Source organism: Falco naumanni, chromosome 12 (assembly GCF_017639655.2).
Source record: "Falco naumanni isolate bFalNau1 chromosome 12, bFalNau1.pat, whole genome shotgun sequence".
Lineage (NCBI taxonomy): Eukaryota > Metazoa > Chordata > Aves > Falconiformes > Falconidae > Falco > Falco naumanni.
This window is the reverse complement of record NC_054065.1, coordinates 7,959,828-7,985,467: the sequence shown is the minus strand read 5'-3', so window position 1 is coordinate 7,985,467 and position 25,640 is coordinate 7,959,828. Positions and strand designations below refer to the sequence as shown.

At 41.1% G+C, this 25,640-nt stretch overlaps 2 protein-coding genes across 3 annotated transcripts in view; one reads left to right on the top strand and one right to left on the bottom strand.

Annotated features, from left to right (window-relative positions):
- Positions 1-25,640, bottom strand: part of MACROD2 (mono-ADP ribosylhydrolase 2) — an 893,250-nt gene that overhangs the window by 770,917 nt on the left and 96,693 nt on the right. The gene's annotated exons all lie outside the window — the stretch shown is intronic.
- On the top strand, positions 3,935-19,681 carry FLRT3 (fibronectin leucine rich transmembrane protein 3). Its single transcript, XM_040612353.1, has 3 exons — positions 3,935-4,098; positions 11,484-12,237; positions 13,357-19,681. Exon 3 carries the CDS (start codon positions 13,402-13,404, stop codon positions 15,349-15,351), a length of 1,950 nt encoding a protein of 649 aa, XP_040468287.1. The 5' UTR covers positions 3,935-4,098; positions 11,484-12,237; positions 13,357-13,401; the 3' UTR covers positions 15,352-19,681.

Genomic DNA, 25,640 nt, shown 5'->3' with positions numbered 1-25,640 from the left:
GCAATCTTGAGTACCCCATTAAGTTACTTAATTTTGCTATCAATAGCACATGATCTCATCAGCAAAACTGTTTATTTGCCTTCGGAAAAATAGAGATGTGGTTGCACCGAGGGTGTTTCTGAGTTAACAGGGCTTTTCCCTGGGGCTGTTTAGGAGAGTCAGAAAGAAGAGCTGGAGAGAACATGGAGAGAAGGGAGAGGAATGGCAGACAACACAGGTGCAGTGGTCTAATCTCCTGGCATTTACAGGCAGACAAAAGAATAACCAAAATTACAACTATTATCTCTCACACATTCCTCTGTTGCGGAAGGGGTGGGGTGGGTGGCAGGGAAGGCAGGACTTTTGAGCCCACCTAACTTTAAACAAGTATTTAGATTTAGGCTTTTCATACCTTTTTTGGCTCTACTGTGGACTGTCTTGCACAATTACATTCTAATTTTTGATGCGTTTGATACAGAGCTGCTGCACTAAGACAAGGTACTGTATGTACATACACAATCTGAAAGCTGAATTTAACAGGCATTTATTTTTGAAGGAACGTATCCAAAATTGGATTCTAATTTTGAAATGGTTCAGACCATTTAAAAATAAAACTCTAATACAAACTGCAATACGTGTTTGCTGAGAAACTGTACCTAGTCAATATCAGAAAACTTTATAGGACATGTATCATAACAAAAGTTCATACATTACAGTGTCTTCTTTTCTTAGATGCCTACAAATCAACCAATGCCTAGCTTGGATTTGGTACAGCCTGCTTTGAAAAATCAATATAGCCTGACAAAAGCCTAATGCGAAAACCCACTAACATCCATTTCAGCATATTTCATTGAATATCAAACTATTACTCTCAGCTTTATCTAAAATAAATCTGTCCCTGGGAAGCTTAAAGAAGCAACAGTTTGGTTTTGATGCTTGAAGACATCTTGTTCTCTGCACTGAGGATGCGTGATCTCAGTGCTTCCTGATTTTGCTTCCTGATCAACGTTTGGTTTCTTAACATTTCATAAATATCTGCCCAGAAATGTTTATGACTGGAACCTGATCTACAGCAGGACAAAGTAAATCCAGAAAGCCTGTCGAGTCATAGCAAGTCATTCAGGTCAACCTTTGGCTGAAGGAGTTCCCAGAACTGCAATTCTTATCATACCATCAGAGTGCTCAGAAAAAACCTACCAAGCATCATCATCACGTAATGGCATCTTACAAGTGTGTGTTATAAACTTGCATTAAAGTTCTTTGAAACACGTTATGTAGTGTTCCCATCTGCCACCTCTTAAACCCTCTCAGTCCATTAAGTGTTAACAAGATTGCCATGTCTTCTGAAAGGTAATTTCCCTATAGGTCTGACAAGAACTTTTAATCTCCATGCCACAAGCATTAATTAATTCTATAAACAAAATACAGGTAAAAGACTATTTTAACTTAGAAATTCAATTTAAATACCTCATTACAGTCCTAAGGTTTGATACATCTGTGTTACATATTCATATTTTTATTCGCCACATATGACTAACTCCATCGGTATTAAGAGAGTTCCTCCATTCTTCTGGAATTCAAGAGGCCTTGAAGTTCTACACTTTAAGAAGAAGATGGAGAATGTGGTCAAGCTCTCCATGTACAACAGGGTTTTTATGGAGAACATTTTAAAGGCTACCCATGGTCTTAAGTATACTTATGGAGTTTACATAAAAGGGTGCAGTCAAAAATCTCCTTGCAACATTAAAGACATTTCAGTACTCAAGAGCAGCTGCAACTGTGACCTGGTAAAACCTAATTATTTCTTACGTGCCCTTTGGAATTCTCCTCTCCATGAATATTTACTGTCATTTCTAACTGGTGCCATAAGCACTGGGTCAGCCTTGGAATAAAACTGAAAGATAGCTGAATGCGTACCATATGCATCTTTTACGAATATCCCACAGATATATGGTAAGACTTCACAATGTGGTACAGCAACGTAAGGCTAGAATTTGTTATCTAATATAACTAAGTCAGGCACGAGAAATACCAAATACATGACCTTTTTGAAAAATGCTACTCCAATCTTAAAAGAATCTCAGTTTAAAAACCATCTTACAGAACAGTTGCAGCATCTCAGAATGCCTTCTGCATTACTATAGCCCACTGTTCTGTCCCACATGATGAGACGCAGACACACTAATGCCAGGGATACCTGTGTTTGTATAGAACACGCACATACATATCCATATGGCATACACATAATGTAGTATATATACATTAAGATGTATATGTGATAAAGTTGTATATACTGAGATGGTTAGGGCACAGCTCACTCTACTGCAAACATTAATACAGACAATTGAACCTTAACTTGAAGTTAATTTATTATTAGTTATATTTATATTATTATTATTATTAATCATCTCAAGAGAAAGATTACAATTGAAGTGGGAGAGAGAAAAATAAATCCTTCTCCTTTCCTTTCAAGGAAAATCAATCTAGAATTTTGTTTTTAAATTAGCTGAATAAATAGAGCATGTCTATAACATTTCAAACATTTAAATACCAAACACATCAAGCAGCATTCAAAAATCTATTGCAATTCCTCCTGAGAAAGGAGGAGGCTTGACACTTTCCAGTTTGCCTGTATTTCTTTTTGCAAAAATGTAAACAAAGTGAATTTAAATATTCAAACTTCACACAGGAAGTGCAACTATCCTGCTGTTTCTATAGGCCTTACAGAAATCAGGCTCTCTCTGAACTTAATGTAGCTTGGCCTTGCTGTCCTGATACGGGCAAAAAGTGCAAGTGCAGGACAACTGGGACGAGCAGGGACAACTTTGGGGAGCTGCCTTGCGCCGGCACCCCCAGGATCCTTGTGCGGGTGAGCACGCATGGCAAAAGCACTGCAGGAGATGGCCAAGATCACCTATGCACTGATAATGAAGAGAACAGGACACTCATTAAAGGAAGCAGCTCTCTGCCTTGAGAGAAACCCTCATTTTTATGGAAAAATATTTTAAAAACTCCAACAGTCAAAACATCCACTGCATCTGCCAAATCTGACGCTACTTGTGTGAGCTAGCAAGCCATAAAAATAAGGGAAACCAGGTTTTATAAAAAAAAATCAGGGGAGTATGTTTTCTAGCTTGCCCCGCAACTACTGTAAGTTTTGGGGTTTGTTAGAAGAGTAGAAAGTTTGTTTTCTGATGCAGATTTCTCAAAGGCTGACGGCCGGCCAGGCCCTACTCATCCCGGGCCTTGGCCCCGCCAGGCACGATAAGGTATCGCCAAGCGAGCGCCAGCCGGGGTGGAGCACTAATACCAGACAGCGCTTACCCACTTGCTGCTTGTAAACTGCACCAAGTGCTAATACCTCAAAATAAACCCCTGGAAGCCCCCGAAGCCGCCAGTGCGGCCTGCGAGGCCTCGGGCGCGGCGCTAGGGCGAGGCCGGGGCTGCGGGGCCGCCTGCCCGCAGGGGCTGAGGGCAACGGTACCGGTCTGCTGGGTTTGTCTGTCGGAAGCACCTGGCACAACCCGTAGCTGCCCCCATCTTTGGGCCACAAGCCAGGGGCAAGCAGTGGCCGGGGGGTCGCTGGCCAGCGCCGCCTGCCCATCCGGGAGTCCTACCGACAGCGACAGTACGGCGGCTCGGGGCTTAACCGGCAGCGCTGAAGGGACGAAGGGCCCCCCCCTCCCCCCGGCACTGCCGGCAGCGGCACCGCCGACACGAAAAAGGGGGAAAATTAAAACACCGCCGAGGGCAGCCAAGGGCGCGGCCCGGCCCGGCGGTGCGCAGGGGAGCGGAGCGGAGCGGAGCGGAGCGGGCCGCCCCCCCGGGCCGCCTGGCCGCGGCGCCGCCTGCTGCTCCCCCTAGCGCCCGCGCCGCCGCCCCGCCCCGCCCCGCCCCCGGTGACGTTAAGCCCCGCCCCCCGCTCGCCGCTGCCGCCGCGACTTGAGGGCGCGCGCCGAGCACCGCGGCTGCCCCGCGCCAGCGCAGCGCCCAGCGCATCGCTCCGCTCCGCGCCCGGCCCCGGCCGCCGGCGCCTCCCCGCGCCCGGCCCCCGCCACCGGTGGAATTACCGCGGCGGCCGCGCTCCAGCCGGGATCGCCCCTTGTCCGCGCCCCGCAGGTAAGTGCGGGCTGAGCGCTTCCTCCGCGGGAGTTGCGCGGGTCGGGGTGCGGCGCTAGAGGCGGCGGCTGCGGCGGGAAGTTGGGGCACGCCGCGGCCCCGGGGTGCGGGCAGGGCGCTGCGGCGGGAGCGCTCCGCTGGCTGCGCGGCAGGGCGCGCAGGGGCCAGCCCCGCGGGCAGTGCCGGTGCGGCGGGCGCAGCCGGCCCCTGCCCGCCCACCCTCCGGGCGCCCGGGGCGCAGAGCGGCCGCTGCCGGCCCCGCCGGTGCCGTGGACCCGGCAGGCGGAGCGCGGAGCCGCCTTCCGCGGGGGCGGAGGGAAGCCCGGGGGAACCTGCACAGCAGCGCCGCCGGGCCGGCTCCCCCCGCGCGTCCTGGGACCCCGGCCCCTCATTTTAACGCGGTAAGGGGGGAAACCTTCCTGCCCGGGCCATGCACGGCTCCCCGGGTTAGAAAACCTCCCCCCCCCCCCCGCCTTTCTGCATATGTTTAAGTATAATCAAAATCCCAGCGAGAGCGTTTGTGCCCCCTCCCCGGCGCTGCCGCTCCGCACGCACAAAGTCTGCGGGTAGGAGATGGGGGAACAAAATGGTTGCACATACGTTAAGAAGGAATGCAACAGGCCCCATCGCCTCCAACCCGCTCGTGGGGAAGAGCAGCCTCCTGGCATTCGCAAGCTCCTTGCCTAGTTTTATAATCAACTTCGCCGCGGTTTCCAGTTTATTAAGGGACCGGCTGCCCTCGTACGAGCGCAGCAAACGCGTTTACCCATAGCTCGCGAATTACTTCATCCACTTCTTCCTTTGCGCACCTTCATCTCTAGGCTACTCTCACCCCGCGAGCGGTTTCGGCGCTGCGAGGTGTGCCGGAGGCTTTTGTTTTACCAATTTCCCCGAACGCAATTAGGAGCTGTAACTTAGTTGATGAGGCGAAGCCCGAGCGCCGCTACCTCTCCCGGCGCAGCAGCCCCGCTTCTCCGCAGCTGCCCTGCCTGGCAGCAGCTACGCACGGAGCTTCTCCATTTTTTTTAATTTTTTTTTAAATTTTTCTATTATTATATGGGGGGGCTCTTTTGGTTCCTGCTGAGTTCCCAGAGGCAGCCCTTTGGCCAGGCAAAGCTCTGCTCTTGCACAGAGAGCTGCCTTTCTGGCTCAGCCCTCCTCTCTTTGAGCTAGCCTCAATTTTAATCTCTCCGCCCGCAGAGGGGTTTGAGCGCAACCCTGGCGCAGCCAGGCAAAGTTGCGAGGAGGAGTGTTGCAAACGCGACGGCGAGTGCATGTAATTAACTAATTCACGGAGTGCTGTTAGCCATGGGTTACTAATTTGGACTGAAGGCAAGTCACTTCCCTTCTAAAAGGGATCAATTCTTGTCAGTTCCCGGAGTACAGCAGACTATTTTCTACACTAGATTTACACCGAAATGCAGAATTACTTTACAATTACATTGGATTCCTGCAAAAGAGCACGTCAGCTGAATCTGTTCTCTTATTGCCACTTAGAAGATTCGTGTTTCGCATTTCCATGCAAATCCTGTATGCAGAGAGAAGTATAGAAAGAAGATGCTGAAAACGCTTCAGTCTTTAAAAAAAAAAAATTATCCTGACCCCAATTTCCTTGCCTAAAATACACTGCCCAAAAAGATAGAAGCGTCAATTATGCTTACCAGCTATTGCCTGGGGATATGGCGTCTTAATGAACATTTCTTTGAATTAGAGTGAAAAATGCATTTGTCAATTCAAGTGTACAAAGAAAAGAATTACTTGCTTTAAAACAGAAAGATCAGTATGTGTTTTCCTTGTCAATATATGCCACACATTAGGTCATACTTAAGAGGTTTTAGTGCCCTTCCCTCCTCCCTGAATAAAATAAATAAAAAAAACCCCAAACACCACCCTCGAGTTTCCTTTAATTTATTCCAAAACCATACAATACAGTCCTGTTTAATATCTGTTTTCAAATATTTCATAAACAGAAGATATACCTGGGTTTATAGAAAGCCAGTTATCTTAAAATATACTGAGGTTATTCTAATCCTTCTATTCATGCTGCTATCAAGCTCTTCTATTTTTCCATCCACATTTAATCACTTCTAAAAGCTGTATTTTTTCCTGCCTTCTGTGCTGCTCCTATATACCAGAAACAGTGACAACCCTTGGCATGTATTTAAAATGCTAATTATTTTCTTTTTGTACATTCATACCGGTTTATTTTAACTGGAAAATGACCAGATAAATACCATAGTTTGTACAGTCAGCCTGGGAAATAAGATTCTGTAGACTCTCTAAAAGAGTGATATTTTTATTTCCCTCCTTTGGAGGCTGCCTTTGTTTTTCTCAACAGGAGACTTTGTTGTAATTAAAGCAGAGAAAACTGGACAGCAGCAAAAAACATCTGACTTGTGGCTCTTAAAAGTACAGGTTTTGTAGCATGTACCACCCCCCAGTGGGCAAAAAACTCTGTAGTAAACTCACAGCCAGCTTTAATCTCCAAATAAAGTGTATACATTTTGCAGCAAGAACAAAATAACTGCATTTCTGGGTTTGGGGTGTTCAGTTGGGTTTTTTTTTTTTTCTTTCTTTCTTCATTTCTCCTTTGTCACCAATTGCTAAAAGTTGAAAGATACTGTGTCAGGCAGTGGTGACTAATCAAAGCAATTGCTGGAGTTTGCAAACTTTGCATTGCGATTATTTGAAGTGGCTTGGGTTGGTGGATGGCCATCTTTGTCTCCTTCTAGCAGGACCCACGTATGCTAATGGCTCGTTATTTCTGAAGAAACTTCCCTAATTACTTCAAAGCACAGGAATACAGAAAAATTAATACGTGATTGCTTACATCTCTTTTTACTAAGCGACCAAATATCACTCAGAGCAGGCATTTTGCAAAGTGTTCAGTAAATGTATCATCACAAACTCTGTTGTTCCTTTCACGAGCTGTAAGAATTAAAGCAATCTTACAGCTGCAAGTTTTTAACGTCTTGTTTTTTGAGGTGCAAGTTTAGTAAGTTGGGAGATGAGCAAACAACTGTTTTAAAAAGGAAAGAAAAAATACTGAAACTTTATCCAGCTTTTAAGTAATGTTTTCACATGCCTAACGTTTTGTGCCAGGAACTCCCTATCAGGTATAATTTCACCTAAACTTGTCAAGAGGGGGGAAAAAAAGAATGGATTTTACTTTGAAACAATGGCAGCATTTGTTCCCTATTCTTTTATTTTAAGCATGGGTGAGTTACCTCAGCAGCAGTTCTCAATAGAAAACCTAAGAAGCCCTAATTGGCTAAGCTCAAAGACCACTAAAACACAACAAAAAAAGGCATTGCAAAACACTCCCCCTCAAAGTGCTTTTTTAACATGCAACTTTTGCAGAAGCAGAGTAATCAAAACAAGAGAGTGAGTAGGAATAGCACAATAGCCTGAATCTTTTCAACCTAGCCTCTTCAAAACTAGGAAAGGTTTTAGAAGTAAACTTCAGAAGGGAGCAACTCCTAGTTCATTTCCATCCTCTACAGCAAATACTGGTTTGGCTTATCTTAGGCATGGAGTCAAGCTTTTACTGAGAATCCATTTTAAGTCAGATTCACTTGTATTTGAGGGGAAAATCACATTAAAAAATTCATTTTTTTTAAGACACTTGAGTTCAAACCAGGAAGACTAAAGCAATACTATATTCAACTACAGCACAAGAAGGGGGGAGGCACATTTTCTACAAGTAAATAGAGGGGGGGGGGGGAACCAAAACAAATTTCACCAAAGCACTCTCACTTTAACAAACTCCTTTGCATTCTTTACCCCTTGGAAAGACAGCGAGAGGAACTTCTGCTTGCCTAGCACCAAACAAAAGACTGGGGCACCTTCCTGAAATATGATGATCGTGGAAATTGCAGCTCCTAGACAGGGTGCTTAGAAAGCATTTTGCTGTCACGATCAACTTAACTCTGAGTAACACACTTAAAGAAAACAAAGTATGGGCATTGTTTTAAGTGTAGGTTAGCACTGTGGAACTCCTTTAAAAAAAAAACACCAAAAAACCCTCACAACACGGTGAAGTTATTTAAGAGGCAGCATGACCTTCGTAAGCTAAACTGGCAATATATGCAGTAGAGAAATTTCACAAGTATTTTAAAAACTAAGCACATCTTACATTTCTGATAAATTCCAGATGCTAAACAAATACATTTGTAATTCTGGAATATATGTACACTGATTAAGCAAAATTGTTAGGCTTATCAAGTCTGTATATTCTAATGTTACCTGCAAATCATACTGTTGTAATTTATAATCTAAAAATACTGGGTTGTTTCCCTTCCCCCTGTTACTTTGATGGTTAGAAAGAAGCCGCTGAACTACCAGAGTTCCTGCCGGAGAACACAGAGGTGGATTAGAAATTCAAATAAGCATTGTGTGACCTCGAGTGAGGCAGGTCTTTATTTTATTCACATTTTATCACAGCTTAGAAAGAAAAGATTTCCCTGGCACCATTTGCAGGAAAAGTCCAAACTTTTCAAGTATACAATTTTTATTTTTTTCTCTTTTTTTTGCTATTGACAGGGAGTGCAGCAGGACTCCACACCCCATAGTAAATACAAGAAAAATATGCCAAAGAACACCACTGTATAGTGCAAATTACTTTGAATATTTTAAAATAAGATGTCCCCCTGCTTAGCTGTACCACAGCAATAAATACTCGTGCAAGGCTCAGGCGTTACCGCTATCTGTAGTAATATGCTTGCTTACACAATGTCCAGGGAAAAGTAATTTAACCATGTAGTTCAGCAAAGTTCATGAAAACATTCAACTTGGAATAAAGATAAGCAAAAAAGCTGCTGCTCAGTTGTTCTGACATTTCTTACCAAACCTCCCCTCTCCATCATTTTTGCATTTAAAAATTAAATTTAGCACACACTTCCTAAAATCTGCTCTGCTCAAAAGTAATGACTTCTTTCAGAACCATGTGTCCATGAAGCCTCCCAATTTGATGTTGCAGAAACCTGGACACAGTGTCTGTGCCAGTGGGGGTCACTTTTTCTTTTCATCCTGCCGGATCAGCTATAATGACTTGATGTCAGGGAATATTTAGAGACAGCTCAAGAAGGGGAAGGTTGGAGCATGGCAGCAGGATTCCCTTCTTCTCTGAAGACAGATCACTGGAGCCTTTGATATGCAAAAACATTGTTTTCAGCTATGGCTTGAGATATAAAAGGGAAGTGTGAGATACCAAACAATCAAGACCTGAAGAAAACTATTCTAAGTTTAGAAAAGGGAGTGGGGGGTATAGTCTTAATCCACATTTTTGAAACAGTGTCATCTTCTCCAAAGAGACCTGCTTTTATTTTTCTCTCTCTTGTTATCATGTAATTTTGAGAGAAGGGATAAAAAAATTCCAAGAACTTAATGAGCTTTAGTGCTTTCATTTCAATCCTACACATTACTGCTATTATAATAGCGGCAATAAATGAAGGAATGATTATCAAATGGAGCAAAGAGGAAACAGTTTATATGCTAGAAAGGTAAAACAAATGAACTTCCTTTCTCATAGATGTATATATCTATAATGTATGCATACTAGAGCCTCTGTTTTGCTTAATACTAACATGGTTTTTACAGGTCTAAAGAATCTAAAGAAAATTTGTTTGCTTGGTTTTTTTTAAGTACTTAAAAGTTATTGTAACCTTCGAAGGCCTAACTAAGCAATTTATATTCCCACTTTACAATATACTTCCAGAAACTATGTTCTATCACAACTTCAGATTAGTTCCTAAGAGATACCATTTTTTCTACAGCTGTTAAACAACTGTTTATTTCAAAGTTTCAGGAATAGAGCCTGGACTTCTTTCTCAAACACTTCAGTAATAAGACCAAGAAAACTGCACACTGGAAGAACACGAAGCCTTTTTGTTCCACTGTCTGATGATTGCATAATTTGCCCAAATTACATAAGCTATCAAAAATATGCATTCCCTTATATTCTAATATGTAGCCACGCAGATTGAGTTTTCCCCATAAATAAAACATACGTTAAAATACTTCCTTATGCCACAGTGGGGGTCACTTATTCTAAATTACTATTTTCATTAGAGAACTGCAGAAAACAAGGGTCAAAAACAAAGCTCAGATGAGTCTGAAAGCAGCATTAAGAGAGAAGAGACTTTACCATTCCCTCACTAGACAGTCACACCGGGCTTTCGTTTTTTTTTTTTTGTTGTTGTTTGTTTGTTTGGGTTTTTTTTAATGGTCAACATTTTTCTATGAAGAAGAGCGGCATAGTTTGTATCTATGTCAGTCATTTTGTATCACTGCGTATATCCTCTTGCTATAGGAGTATTACTGATCTATTTCATGATGAATCTGCTTCAGATTGCGGGACACAAGAGTTTAAAACAGAGACTGTCTGTTAAGGTCTCATATTTTATAACGGACCAGAAGCTACTGGTTAAGCTCGTGAGGCAGGCAGCTCAGCAAGCGTTACTCAGCATGCTGTTTCTTCCTAGCATTTCAGTTCTGGAGACTGTGCTCAGTTCTCTGGACAACATGCAGTCACCAAACAGAGAAGCAAGTAAACGTTAAGGACATTTTAATTTCAGATTTAACCGCTTCTATTTCAGACATACTAGGTGCTCTTAGGGAACACAGACTTGATATCTCACTGGATACTTTCTAAAATAGTGACATGAAGTAGCCCAGATTAAAAATACCATCCAAAAATAACCAAATAATTACAGTTATTCAAGTAAGAGGAAAAATATTTTCAGTCTTGGCTGTTACTATGTTGAAATTAGAAAAGTCAGATTAAATGCCAGTCTAATAACCAATTCTACTGTGCAAAGTGACAGATACAATAGCTTAGAAGTTCAGACCACAAACGAAGCACATTTAATGGACAAAACTCACATATGAATCAGTTGTCAAAGAGTTGATACAGATGCCTAGCTGGTCCCCAATTCTGAATCAGCACATTGCAAATGTGAAATATTTAGCAAAAACATTTCCCCTTTCATCCAGTAACTACCGAATGGTAATTGCTGTCTTTACATGAGATGACCATTATCTATCTTCGTTTACCAAGAACACAAAGCAAGCAACCATTCTGGCCTCCTCCAAGGAGGCAGGACTGGCATTTGTAATCAGGTGGGAAACATCATTTAGGAATACTTTGTTGCTGTCTGTCAATTCAGGTTTACTTTTATTTTGTAATTGAAAGAAAGGAAAATACAGTTCCAGCAAAACCTTTTCTTAAACAGCTCTGTATTTTGCTGAAATACCAATACTTTGGGAAAACAAAATGTGCTAGTCATGTATGCAATAAGCATAGCATGAGTTACATAGGGTATAAAACCCAACTGAATACTAGTTGTCATTAATTCCAATTTTTGTGTTTGTTTTTACCTTTGCAGGAATTTAAGAGTTCAAGGGAAGCTTTAAAAGGGGACTTTTCTGGGAAGCAGATCATATTTTTGTGGGTTTTTTTTTAAATGAAGAAAATCATCTGAATTGCCTGACATTTCTACGGTAGAGTAAATTGCGTTCTTGCAGCGCAAGAGGAATTCTTTCCTGCATTACAAATTTGGAAGAAGCATTAAAAAGTGAGAGTCGGAAAATGGTTCTGTCAAGGAGGTGTGGATGTATCAGGATGTAGCTACTGTACAAAGATTGCACGTGGATAATTCTGGACAGGAAAAAGCAGCCCCATTCCTGTCCTCCTGAAGAGGCTACCATCCTTCAAGCCTCAGCATAATGAATAGTTTCCATCACGCAGCGCTGCAGTTACCACCTCTGACTACTACGCTGCACAGAAGAGTTTGTAAGAGTTACAAAGAAAGTAATTCCTGCTAAAGGCATTAAACCAAACAAAAGAGGCTCTTCATTCACTGACTTTACATGAGGACAAAACCAGAGGCAAGCTGAAGCTTTTCTATGCCCCAGCCTGGTGTGCTTATGTACCATGATAAATCTTGGTTGGAATGCTCATTGAGTATCGTGCCAGGAGCCAGGAAACCCACACCACCGAGAAGGACCGTCTGAGTAAACACCGTTGAGGAAAAAAAAAAAAAAAACCACAGCTCCATGGAGTAAACTGTAAGAGTGACTCACAAGGCATTCCTAACTGGATATCCTCAAGCACAAAATTTACTCATACCTTTAAATACGGTAGGATCAATATTAATTTATTTTCCTTTTTGTGCCTCAGAGAATAAAGTTCAATTAATAAATGAACCCACAAGAGAAAAGGTCATGACACCGCTTAATGCATAGGTCATCTTGCAGAAGTTCTCACAACCCTAATTACAATGGTAATTGAATTATGTTGTCTTAAAAGCTATAAAAATGCTAATTGCTTGAGCTCAATATACAAACACACTACCAATGCTAAGTACAATTCCAGTCTCAAGAGTTAATTTATATTATCCTACCCTGCACAGTTTGAACTAATAAGATGGGAAAATGTGGTTAAACCTGCCAATAGTCTCTTATTAGTGTACTGCTTAGTAAGACGACTTTTGAGAATGACAAATATTTAAACATGAAATTAAGCATGTAATGAAATATTCCATCCAGTCAACTAGAAAGCCATCGCTCTACTGGACACATCAGGTTTTAGCTACCTACCAATTACAACTTTTACCTTTCTAAACATTCCAGCTCAAAACCCAAGAAAAGTAGACTGCAGAAGTGGTAGGATACACAATATGATGTTGAGCGCACTGAAGACCTTGGGGAAAAAAGTCCTTAACTGGCCCTTGCTCTTTTGACTGTATTTTATGCTTTGCCATTAGGACTTCTTTGAACCCGCAAAATAGCTACCGCTAAACTTGTGGGTTTGGTAAGGGTTTATAGTTCACTTAAGGGCTCCTGAGGCAGTTAGCTGGCTTAGGAATCACTTCTTATCTTTCAGATACAGAATGATTTACTTGAACTGTGGTCTAACTCCAGCTCTGTATTTATGTGGTATCTGCAGACAGAGATTGTCTCTGCATGTGAAACGTGAAGCAATCCTTAGAAAGACCCTTCTTGCTTAAGCAAAACAATTCACAGATTAGACATACTTGATTGTACATTTTCAATTGCTATACACAGTAACCTATTAATGAATCAGTACATGAAGCGGTACAATTACTGATGTAAGGAAAAGAAAGTAAATCGTGTCTACGGGCTTGAGTTTTGGTATAATACATGTGTTTCAGATGTCTTCTGTAATGTTGAAGTTGAATTTTCATTGCAGTTTCTTCACTGATGATCTGGATAATTTTGTTTGTTTGGTTTTTTTAGATTGTTGAAGATCAGAACTGTATACAAATCTCATCATTCCTGACCATGATTAGTGTAACCTGGAGCATCTTCCTAGTTTGGACTAAAATAGGGCTGTTACTTGACATGGCACCTTATTCTGTTAGTGCCAAACCATGCCCTTCAGTATGTCGCTGTGATGTGGGTTTCATATATTGTAATGATCGCGATTTGACGTCTATTCCTACAGGAATCCCAGAGGATGCTACTACCCTCTTCCTTCAGAACAATCAAATAAATAATGCTGGGATTCCTTCAGAACTGAAGAACTTGCTTAGGGTGGAAAGAATATATTTATACCACAACAGCCTAGATGAATTCCCCACTAACCTCCCTAAGTACGTTAAGGAACTGCATTTGCAGGAGAATAATATAAGGACCATTACTTATGATTCGCTTTCACAAATTCCTTATCTGGAAGAACTGCATTTGGATGATAATTCCGTTTCCGCTGTTAGCATCGAGGATGGAGCTTTCCGGGACAACATCTATCTCAGACTTCTTTTTCTCTCTCGAAATCACCTTAGCACCATTCCCTGGGGTTTGCCTAAAACGATAGAAGAGCTACGCTTGGATGATAATCGTATTTCCACGATTTCAGAGCTGTCCCTTCAAGACCTTACAAATCTAAAACGTCTTGTTTTAGACGGAAATCTTCTCAATAATCATGGATTAGGAGACAAAGTGTTCATGAATCTTGTCAATCTTACAGAACTGTCGTTGGTCCGCAATTCGCTCACAGCCGCACCTGTAAATTTGCCAGGAACAAACCTAAGAAGGCTTTATCTTCAAGAAAACCACATCAACCGTGTGCCACCCAATGCTTTCTCTTACTTAAGGCAGTTGTATCGGCTAGATATGTCCAACAACAATCTTAGCAATTTACCTCAGGGTGTCTTTGATGATCTGGACAACATCACTCAGCTTTTTCTTCGCAACAACCCTTGGCACTGTGGGTGCAAAATGAAATGGGTACGTGACTGGTTACAGTCGTTGCCTTTAAAAGTTAATGTACGTGGACTGATGTGTCAGGCACCAGAAAAAGTACGTGGAATGGCTATCAAAGACCTCAACGCAGAACTATTTGATTGTAAGGACAACGGCATGATAAGCACCATCCAAATCACTACTGCGGTACCAAACACATTATACCCAGCGCAGGGGCACTGGCCAGTTTCTGTCACCAAACAACCAGACATCAAAACTCCCAACCTAAATAAAAACTACAGAACCACAGCAAGCCCAGTACGCAAAATCATTACAATATTTGTGAAATCCGTAAGCACGGAAACTATTCACATCTCCTGGAAAGTTGCACTGCCAATGACTGCTTTAAGACTGAGCTGGCTCAAGATGGGTCACAGTCCCGCCTTTGGATCTATAACCGAAACGATAGTTACAGGCGACAGAAACGACTATTTGCTCACGGCTCTTGAACCAGAATCGCCATACCGTGTATGCATGGTTCCCATGGAAACCAGCAACACCTATCTCTCCGACGAAACGCCTGAATGCATCGAGACTGAGACAGCGCCTCTTAAAATGTACAACCCTACCACCACCCTCAATCGGGAGCAAGAGAAAGAACCTTACAAAAACTCCAGCTTGCCCTTAGCTGCCATCATCGGTGGTGCGGTGGCGCTGGTGGCCATAGCGCTGCTAGCCCTGGTCTGCTGGTACGTCCACAGAAACGGGTCCCTGTTCTCCCGGAACTGCGCCTACAGCAAGGGACGCCGGAGAAAAGATGACTACGCCGAAGCGGGAACCAAGAAGGATAATTCCATCCTAGAAATCAGGGAGACTTCTTTCCAGATGATACCAATAACCAACGACCAAGTGTCCAAGGAGGAATTTGTAATACACACCATTTTCCCACCTAATGGCATGAATCTGTACAAGAACAGCCACAGTGAAAGCAGTAGTAACAGGAGCTACAGAGACAGTGGTATTCCAGATTCAGATCATTCACACTCATGATACTGAAGGACATGAAAGACTGGTTTGGGTTTTGTTGGTTTTTTTGGTTTTGTTTTGTTTTTTAAAGAAAACAAGAAAAGACTGACTTAACAGTTGCTGTTCTACTGCAAAACACTGGAGTAAAAGACTGACAAAGCAATGTACTGTACATTTGCCATATAATTTATATTTAAGAACTTTTTATTAAAAGTTTCAAATTTCAGGCTACTGCTGCGATTAATGTAGTGGGGATACCTGACCACAATTCTATATTTTAGTATTTTTTAGTAATTTGTACTGTATTTTCCTTGCTAATATTGAAGTTACAGACCATTTAACTTTTGTGTTCTACTGAGTAAGATGACTTGTTGACTGTGAAAGTGAATTTTCTTGCCGTGTTGAGCAGTCAGAACATTCATCTGAGATCCTTGTAAGTGTAAGCACAGGCCATTTTTCACTTTGGTATCAATAAAATAATGTTGAACCTGGCAAATCAGGAAGATCAAGAAGTGGTTGCAAAAACTCATAGAACTTTAAATGTTGGGTCCGCTGAATCTGTAAACCACAACAATATTCAATAAACAAAAACGCGTGTAGTAATGGGCAATATCAGCTGTCTGGATATATCCATTCAACGATGGTAAAATCCAATTTAAAAGAAAATAATCAAATTGATGACATGCATGAGACTGAAGCTTTTGACACGTGTGAAAAAAGTAATTGATCCCTGGAAGAAAGCCTAATCAAATTCCTAATAAGGGAAATTTTAAAAAATGCACTAGGCTCTACAAACCAAGAGGATAGATACAGTTTTGGTATAGATTTGTGGTTATCAAAGCCAGAGGTCTGCTTATTACAGGGAAAACGTTGATGTATGGTCACAGGCATTTGGGAAGCTAAGGCAGGAGGACAGATACAACACTTAGAAACTGCTTTGAACAAAAAGAGGGCTGAAAGTGCAGTTTCACAAGGAAAAAAGAGCAGGAAAAAAAAAATAATACAAGCAAGGTCTCAAAAACTTTAGTCACAAAGGTAAGCAGACAATTGGTGAATACAACTTTTTTTAAACTCAAACAGTATACAGGTATGCATTCAGTATACTGCCATTACAGTCAGGAATACTGCCCATTACTGTCGCAGTTTTCCAGAAATTCCTTGATAAATCTGTAAGGTAACATGTTTCTTTTTCTGCCTTCCGACTGAACTATGGGCTGTTTCATGTTTAACCCCCAAGCTGCTCTTTGTTGCCATAATCACTTGTTTCTTCAACTAAAAAACCAAAGTGCTTTGTATGCCCTTTGGCCAGTCCTGTGTGTGCCTTGATCCAATGCTACATGTATCAAGCTTTTAAAAACTAAAAAAAATACCAAACAAAAAAAAAACCCACAAAAAACCCTGGAAAAAATAAAATACCCACTTTTTCATACATAACTTACCTAAGAAAAATACTGGTTTTATTGATGAATAAAGTTGAAAAATTAGTTCAAAATAATGCTGTACCTCTGCAGTGCACTGATAGGAAACCCATTCAGAACCTACTACTTCGCAGGTCATGAGCTTCACCTTTTTCTTTGTTCTGTTTGACAGTGTTACACTTGCAGGATTTCTTCATTATTAATTACTGGAAAACAAGTTTTCATAACTTCGAAGTGTGTGAACAATGAAAGGGAGGGAAGGCATGGAGTTACAACCCCCAGAGATACAATTTTTTTCAACAGAAACAGCAAATAAAGAAAAATACTTAATATTTTGGACAGTATCTCACACAAGAAGAAACGTATACCAAATGCAATTCTGTTTTAAGAGAACTTGAGTGGTTCTTGCCCTGTCCTTTCCCCTAAAAGTGGTAAAGGATGGAAGACCGCAAGGAAAAAAGTGACCAACACGGAGACCGATGGTTTCAGCAGTCAGCCTGCCAACAGCTCTGCCAGCAACCCATCTAACTGCGCAGACCCAAAATGTCCAGTAATACGCAGCTCTCTCCATCCTCATTTTCCAGATATGCCCAGGGAAAGTCCTCTGCAAACTCCCTGTGCCACAGTACTGCTTCCTCAGCCTCACCTTCAAAAACGCCTCCTGCAGTTCCTGAGCAGTGGAGGAGTCCTAGATGGAGAAGCAGCGCTGTGCTTCCCTCCCAACCTCAAACAAATCCCATCTTCACACAGAGCACTGATCGGATCCACTGTGCCAAAAGTGACAGGAAGGGGCACGTTACGCTGAACAACTGTGTGCTCCGCTCAGTGCAATGCACTAAACAAGACTATTTTGCTCTCTTTTTCCCATCAGATGCAAATCTAGGGAAGGGCAAGAAAGCCAAGACTGAGCACATTGAGCCTCATCACGTTCTTCTGCAGAAGGCTTCCCGAGTGGTACGCGGGAAAGAAAAACCGCCACAGATGGAGCAGGCAGAGCTGGTTTTCATCCGAGCTAGCGTATAGGGACCTCATATGGGAGATACATTTAATGGCTAGATCGCTGGCAATAGATTACAAGTTCTTTGCCATCAGGTCTCTGGTAACAAATTAAATAGGTTTTGCTGAATTTTCAAGCTATTTACATGAAAAACTCTCTCCTAGGTGACTCCAAATTTGTGTTGTGAAAAGGATAATGAAATAACGCTGGGTGAGTACCCTCCTGTGCCTCTGCCGAGGCACCTGAGCCGCAGGCAGCCTGGTAATGGTACATCTGCTGTGCATCTCGGGTGATGCCATACAAAGGTCACATACGGGCTATAAAAACATCGCCATTTGAGGAGGAGATAACTATATATGAAACTTAAATACGAGGACTTTTCATGTGAAATCTATGTACCGTGAGGTAGCAGTATGCAAATCCAAAACAACTTCCACAAGCTGGCCCAGTTGTTCCCAGTTCACCTGCACTAGAAAGAGTGAAAACCTGGCCAAGGGATTCTGTCTTCTGCAGAGCGCCCGGCCAGGTTTGCAGGGAGAGCTGGTGCCTTCCTGCCACAGTTGGTGTCGATGGAAGAAATGGCACATCCATGCATATAACATCTTCCTTAGGTTCTACAGCAACTTTCACGTGATGTGCATAATACTAAGAATGTGGCAAATGAAAGGCTGCTTTCAAAGTAAACTCTGGGTTGTTTTTTTTTCCTTTGGATACTTACATAAATTTCTATTCTGCTCCATGTCACGCCCATCTCTTCAAGACTTCTACTTACCATAGCCTGCAGTTACAGCATGCAGTGCTCTCTAGCACCATGCATAAATCTGTTCTATTAGACAGTTATATACATAGGGAAATCGGATTACTACACTGAGCAGTTTACTCAACACATCTATCAAAATAACATTAATCCACATAAAACTTATCTCAAGTAATTTTCTAATTCCATGTTATTTCATGTACGGTTCAATATTTAATAGTGAAGCGAGGAGTGGATTTTTTTTCAGTGTTGTCTAAGCCTTTGTGCAGGGTTAATTTAATCGGTATACTCCATATTAAAATACTATGCCAAGTATCTTTTACATTCTTTATCGGGGGATCACCTCTTAATTTTTATTTATATTGCTACCCTGAATTGCTCACAGTTCTGTTTTTACCTGAAAGCTGACTCACAAAAACTAAACCTGGTACTTTGGAAACCATAATAATTTTGTCTTTTCAGTCAGAACTGAATTTGCTTCATTTATAAGCTATTATTTCCTAGCTTTGTACAACAGCCTCAAATGCAACAACTGTTGGGGTTTTTGTTGTTGTCGTTTTTTGTGTTGTTGGGGTTTTTTGTTGGTTTTGGGGGTTTGTTTTGTTTTGTTTTTGTTTTCTCCTGGCTTTAACAGTACCAAATTCAAAGTATTACGGTCTTGGAACACAGTTACCATTTCTTCTGCTAATGCACTAGCTAGCATGCAAGCTATATTGTGCCAATGCTGTACATATTGAATGTAGAGCAGCAAATGCAATAAAGCAAGAGCAAAAGTAATAAAGCCTTATTTGCTATTAAAATAATTTACTGATGACATAACTCACTAAAGCATGTATATAGACTTCTCTACTAAGTAAGAGAATGCAATTTTGCATATTCACCTGCAGCTGAAATTGGATAAAACCTTCAAATGTGAGCTGGCAGATGCCATTTGCCTGGATTTATCCAAACCACGTTTGTTTGGGATACTTTTGGATGGAACCGTAATTCACACGGATACCCCCTGCTTCCAAAACACCTTAATCTTGCTTCCAAATCCATATATTGTTTCAGCATCACCTTGTGACTGATCTTTGTTTAATTAACTGTTTCTTTACTCATACCAGCATAACAAAAGCTTCAAGCCACAAGCCAGCACTTAGAACCAATGAAGTTTTGTTTGTTTTTTTTAAAAGCATAAAGTCACTGGGGACTTTCTTCTTCCAAACTAGCCCAGAGTGGTTCAGCCAGAAAGGAAAAGCCCACTGACTGCATTCAGATGTGAAAAAATTACACTTTTTTTTGCAAATGTACTTAATTTTGGAGGTAGTGGAGAAGGAGTTCTACCCTTGCGATGAAATTATAGCCCTTTGAAACACTCTGAAGGTACAACCACGACACAGGTATCAGATTCTGGACACAGTTGCTTTGAAAGTTTTTTCTTTTGGTAAATGTGTGTTTGGTTTAATTTTAATAGTTCCTGCTCTAAAAAAAAAAAATCTATAGATAAAACCATACAAAGAACATGGATCTCTCTAAGAGTGACAGAGCATCTAGCTCAAAACAAACATCACCCGCATTTTACCAGCACTGGACATCAAGCAAGATACTCATTTTAAGGTAGTCTTTAAGTGACAACTAAGAAACATTCCTGCCCCACAGGGAAACCAAAACACTTCAACAAAATGGGTGTTAAAAGAAATAACCAACCTCTGGATTATTGATGGTCTAAGGCAAAGGCATGCAACACACATTTTGGAAACTGAACAAATGTCCATCACGCACAGACATGGTAAATGTCCTGCACCTGAAACCTGCCGGCCAGAAACACGGAATTGTATTACCCAACTCAACTGCTTTTCTGAGCCCCTTTGTGTTTCCTTAGGATGAAAACGTAGTGGAGTCACAGTATAAAACCCCTCAAGATTAACAACATGAACCGAAAACACTTTTTGAAATCTGAAGCTGGACCTTCTAAGCTTAGCAAGAACACTCATAAATAAGTTATAAAAATAGAAGCGTCTTAATAGGGCTAATTAAATAATCTGACTTGTTCAAGCTGGTTGATAGTGTTCATATAGGCTGCTACTCTGTCCTGAACAGCCCTCTTAAGTAATCAGAAAAAGGGAGGAGATCATAGCCAAGTGCTAGTGCGCACTCCCGTCCCCTTGCTGAGCTTAAGGAATATCTATCTATAGACGCAGCCGTGGAAGGTTTAATTGTTCAAAATCAAGAGACTGCATGATGCTCTCTAATCATTAACTGTGGGAACATCATTTACAAAAGGATGAAATTATTTGCATATTATGCATAATTTAACTTCTTAAATTTATGCTAAATATTTAAAAAATCATTTCTATTAGAAATGCACATACGATTTATGTAATACTGATTTCCTCCAGTGGTATTAGTCCCTGATAAATGCCTACTAGGCAACTAGCTTTCCACATGAAAACAGGTGGGTTTTTTGGGATGTGGGGATTGGTTTTGTTTAGTTTAGGGTTTCTTCTTGTCTCAGTTTTTGTAATTGAAGAGGCATAAATAATTTCACTCCAAGTCTTTCAGTTTTCATTGGATGCAAAAGTTGACAATTTCAAGTGAACGCCTATCTCACATCAACACATATTTAAGGCAGGTGCTGGTGTGGTTAAAGATCTCCCCACAAACTCCTTTCCCATCTCTCCTCACAGTACCGCTTTTCCAGGATTTTAACTTCAAGTCTTGCTTCTGTTGCAAGGATTGCGCTAGGTTAGCGAGATCAGTCAGTTTTCACCACTGTAAGAGCCTGTTCAAAATTTGGGACTTTAATTTTGAGATGCACATGAGCAGCTGTGTTTACGTATGCAGTTAGGGACCAGAAGCAGAAATCTTTCAGGCTGGGTAACACACAGCAGGCCACATCAAATCTAAGCCTTTATCCAACTGAGCCTGCTATATTAATATCATTTCCTTAACTACTGTAACAAGCATTAGAGCTAAGACAGTAAAAGAACATGTCCTTACCTTACATACCATCTTAGACTACTACTCTGTATGTGTAAAGTGGAATTTATTTGGCTTCCTTAAACTTGTGCTGTTTTTCCATGGAGTAAATGGCAAAGTAAATAAATAAAAGATTTTGGAAAAGGCAAAACCCTTCAACCCAGGAATGCTGACGTTCTGACAAAGCAAAGGATTTAATAAGTCACATCATAACTGGAGAAGTTATGCAAAACCCAAGCCTGTATAAACCCTATGCACTTTTCAATTGTGTGCATTGTATGTTCACCCCCTATTTAATCTACATCAATTAGAAACAAAAGTTACTTGCATCGCGCTGCTCTAACAGGAAATAAACTAGAAACAGTCTATTTTTATTTTCTACACAGTTTGAACAATGATGTAATAATGTGGACAAGTACAGAAACTGTGGGGGTTTGATTACCTGGTTACAATAACCTTCCCAAGAAAGGTTGAAGGCACTTACGTTTGAAGCCTGACAGAATATTTTACTGCCCATAAGGAATATGAGCTCATTAACAGAAAGCAAGCCATATACAGGGAAAGTGCTAGCCCAGCAAGTAAACATATTTTAGGGTATTAGCTGATAATGCAGAACCTCTGTGCCTAATGTCTTTAAAGTAATTATTTTACTCTAAGAACTCATTAATGGCATGTTACCTACTTCATCCACTAAAAACCTTTTCATTTCTCCCCGATACAGAAATGGCATACAGAATACCAAAATACAAAATAAGAAAAACCCCCATGGTATTCCCAGATCTTGGAAGTTGTTTCGGTTGCTGAAATTCAGCCAAAGTGAAAAGTCAGGTACAGGAGAATACTACCGGGGCAGCTGAATTGCTGACCTCATGCAATTTCCTTACATAAATGCAAAAAAGGCAGTGCTGGCAGCGACAGAACTGCAGGTAGGACCTCGGGCAGTTCAACCATGGCCGTCTCAGACAGACCTCTCAGCTGTCCCATGTAAGTGTCTTGCTGCTTTTGACTGCAAGAAAATTTTTGTCAGTACTTTAAGGGGTCAAGAAGGTTGAGCACTAGCAGGACCATAAATACCTCTAAGGTCTTCTTTCCTTCCTTTCTTCTTTTTTTTTTCTTTTTTTTTTTTTTTTAATTAAGTTCATTGAGACAGTTTGTTCAGTAAACACGACCGTCTTGCATGTAAAAACCTCTTCACTGCTAATCATACTTGCTGATACATACTGGAATAGTGCTAAACCCTCCTTGAAGAGTTTGCAAATAAATCCAAGGTAGGCACACCACAAATTATTTACCAACTGCTTTCAGTGCTGCTGCTTTCCTCTGGCCCATATTGGCACTTAGAAGTTCAAATAAACAAGGTCAATTAAAGAGAATTTTGGGGGAGAGGTGCAACACCACAAAATAACATTTCCACTACCAAAAATTGAATTATACTGAAAATAAGAATAACTACGTGCTTTATCATAGCTTATATGTATCTCTAAGTGCTCAGGTCTTTCTCATTATCTGCTGGCCTGGAGACCCAACAGCTGACAGGGCTGCACTGATCAGTGTCCCTTGGGTGCAGACAGGCATTAAGAGTAGCCAAATGCACCTAAACAACAGCAACAGGGACTGGTTTTGTCAAAAAAAAAAAAAAAAAAATTGTCTCAAACTGTTGGTTTTCTCCAAAAAGTTTTGTTCCAAACTCTGAAATCTATTCCTATCCTATGCTACATTTCAAAAAACCAAGCAAGCAAACAAACAAACAAAAAAAAAAAAAAAAACCAAAAAAACCACCCAAAGAACAAACGACATAGCTTTCAAGCATGGGTGATATGACATAATGCCCAGTTTACCTGTAAAATAAAATTTTAAAGTTTTGTCTAATTGAATTCATACCCAATGCTAGCTGTCATGAGCACATTTTAATTAAGTCCCCATCACCCCCCTCAACATTTTTCAATACATAGTCTGCATAGAGGTAAACAGAAGTCTGTGCAGCACGGTTCATCAGCATCTTCCCATTTCCCCTGTGTTATCAACGGGCTTACCTTTTGTATCATTTTAGTCATTAAATATTAAAAGCACAAGAAGCGATTTGTCAATTTATCTTTTAGGGTATTAGAGATGGGAGAGGGAAAGGAAGGAAAGACATTACACTAGGATGCTAATTAGGGAAAATAGCATGCTACAATATGCTGCAGGTAGATTCCTTGTTGTACTGATAGGGAAAAAAACCCACCAAAACAAAAAAAACAGAAGCATCCAAGCTTCCACAAACCCAGCTATATATACAAAAGGACCTATCAAGCTGCTCATGCAAGAAATGCATCTTGTTCCCAAAGCAACTGCATCATGTTGGGAAGGGAGTCACTTTTTTTGATACTAATTTGAAGGTGATACCCCGCATGCCATGAAGGAGACCCCACTGATATGTTAAGTATAGGCTTGATTGTCTTAAATGTCTGCTTTAAACTCAATACTAGCATTGCTGCAAAACTAGAGAGCAAGCAACCTAGCGTATAGTTCCAGAGACTTCAAAATAAATCCCAAACAAATCAAAAAACAACTAACCCTGCAAAATCCTCAAAAAGCACCTATCAAATTGATTTCAATCCAGTGATTCGGTACAAAGTCAAAGGATGTAAGCTCTTCTAATCCCACCCTTTCAGCTCTTCCAGGCTCCGGCAGACACCTCCTCTAAAGGATGGGAGCCCTGCAAGCCTGGCAGTGCCTCACCACACAGCTCTTCAGCCATTTGCGACCTGACAGCTGTTGGCTTTGGGTTTACACACTGCAAAAACAACTTAGGAGGCGAATAGTGTGAACGGTACCCCGTTCCAGTCCAGGAGATTTCATTACAATGAGTTTAGCTCTGGGCAAGCTGCCATAATAAGCACATTCTTGACAGGTATTTTATTTTTCCTCCACAGAATACCTAACACTACTGAAAGCACTGACTGCCACATTAAATACTGTGGGTTTATTAAAAAAAAAAAACAAACCCAAACCCAAACAAACAAACCCACCAAAAAAACCACAAAAACCAGCTATTGTTCTCCTTCTGCTAATAAAGACTAACTTTATCCTTCAATATAATCCCTCCAAATCAATTAAAATGCATTCAGTGGGTTGAAAGGATGCTAGTGAAGTATTAACAAAAGCCTGGTTTGGATTATGCAAAACTTCTGCAGCAATTGGCTGATGCTAAGATTTCAGCGGCAAGGGGATTTCAAGAGAAGCAAAATAAATCTAGCTCTTAAAAATATTTCTTACTTTGTTTCACTCGCTAGTTCTAGCAACATAGTAGGTCAAATCCCCACATCACCAACCTCTTTTTAAGTTTTGCAAGTTGATCTATGAATAAAATGTGTAGTCTCTCAGAGTAATTCATAGAAATCTCTACAGCCCTGCCATAACCTGGTGCTTAAAGGTGACCAATATGAAAATGCTTTAAAACAGAAGCTGCTCTGGGTACGCTCAGGTCCATCACTATGAACTGATGAACCCATCTAGGACGTGCTCAAGCCTTCCCAGGAACAAAAACAGGGAATTAACCATGCCGGGCATCAACAGATGTTGGAGACCTGCCAAGGCATTTATTTACATATCTCACAACCTGCTAAAATGCTGGTATGGAGAGGGGAAGATTTTCTGCCCTGCCCAGAAGAAGCTCCAGCAGGTGCTGTTACCTGTGCTAGGTCTGGTCAATGGACAGCCACACTTACTGCTTCCTTTGCAAAAAAAAAAAAAAAAAAAAAAAAAAAAAAAAAAAAAAAAAAAAAAAATCAGGATAAACTTTCCTCTGACCAACAAACCCAAGGTCACGTTCTCTAATGCTTTTGCATTTGTAGGAAGCTGCCTCTGACATCTCACTGCAGGGCTTCATCAGACAAGGAAGAAAAAAATCAGAGAATTTTAAAGGCACCAACAAGTGTCTGATCTTTCAAGACATCATCGCTAATCTTCACATGATCCAGCCTGCTCAGTAATCAAGACAGAAGCACCATGCAGGTGCAAATTAATGCTACTTATGTCCTAAAAACAAGAAAGAAAAAGGATATGGAATAAGTATGCCCAAAAGCAACATCAAATTTATTCTCCACGATCAGATGGGGGATTACTGAAGTTTGCTTCACCTCACACAAAAACCCCCAAACAAACATGAAGCTATCTCCACGCCATTAACCATTTGGCT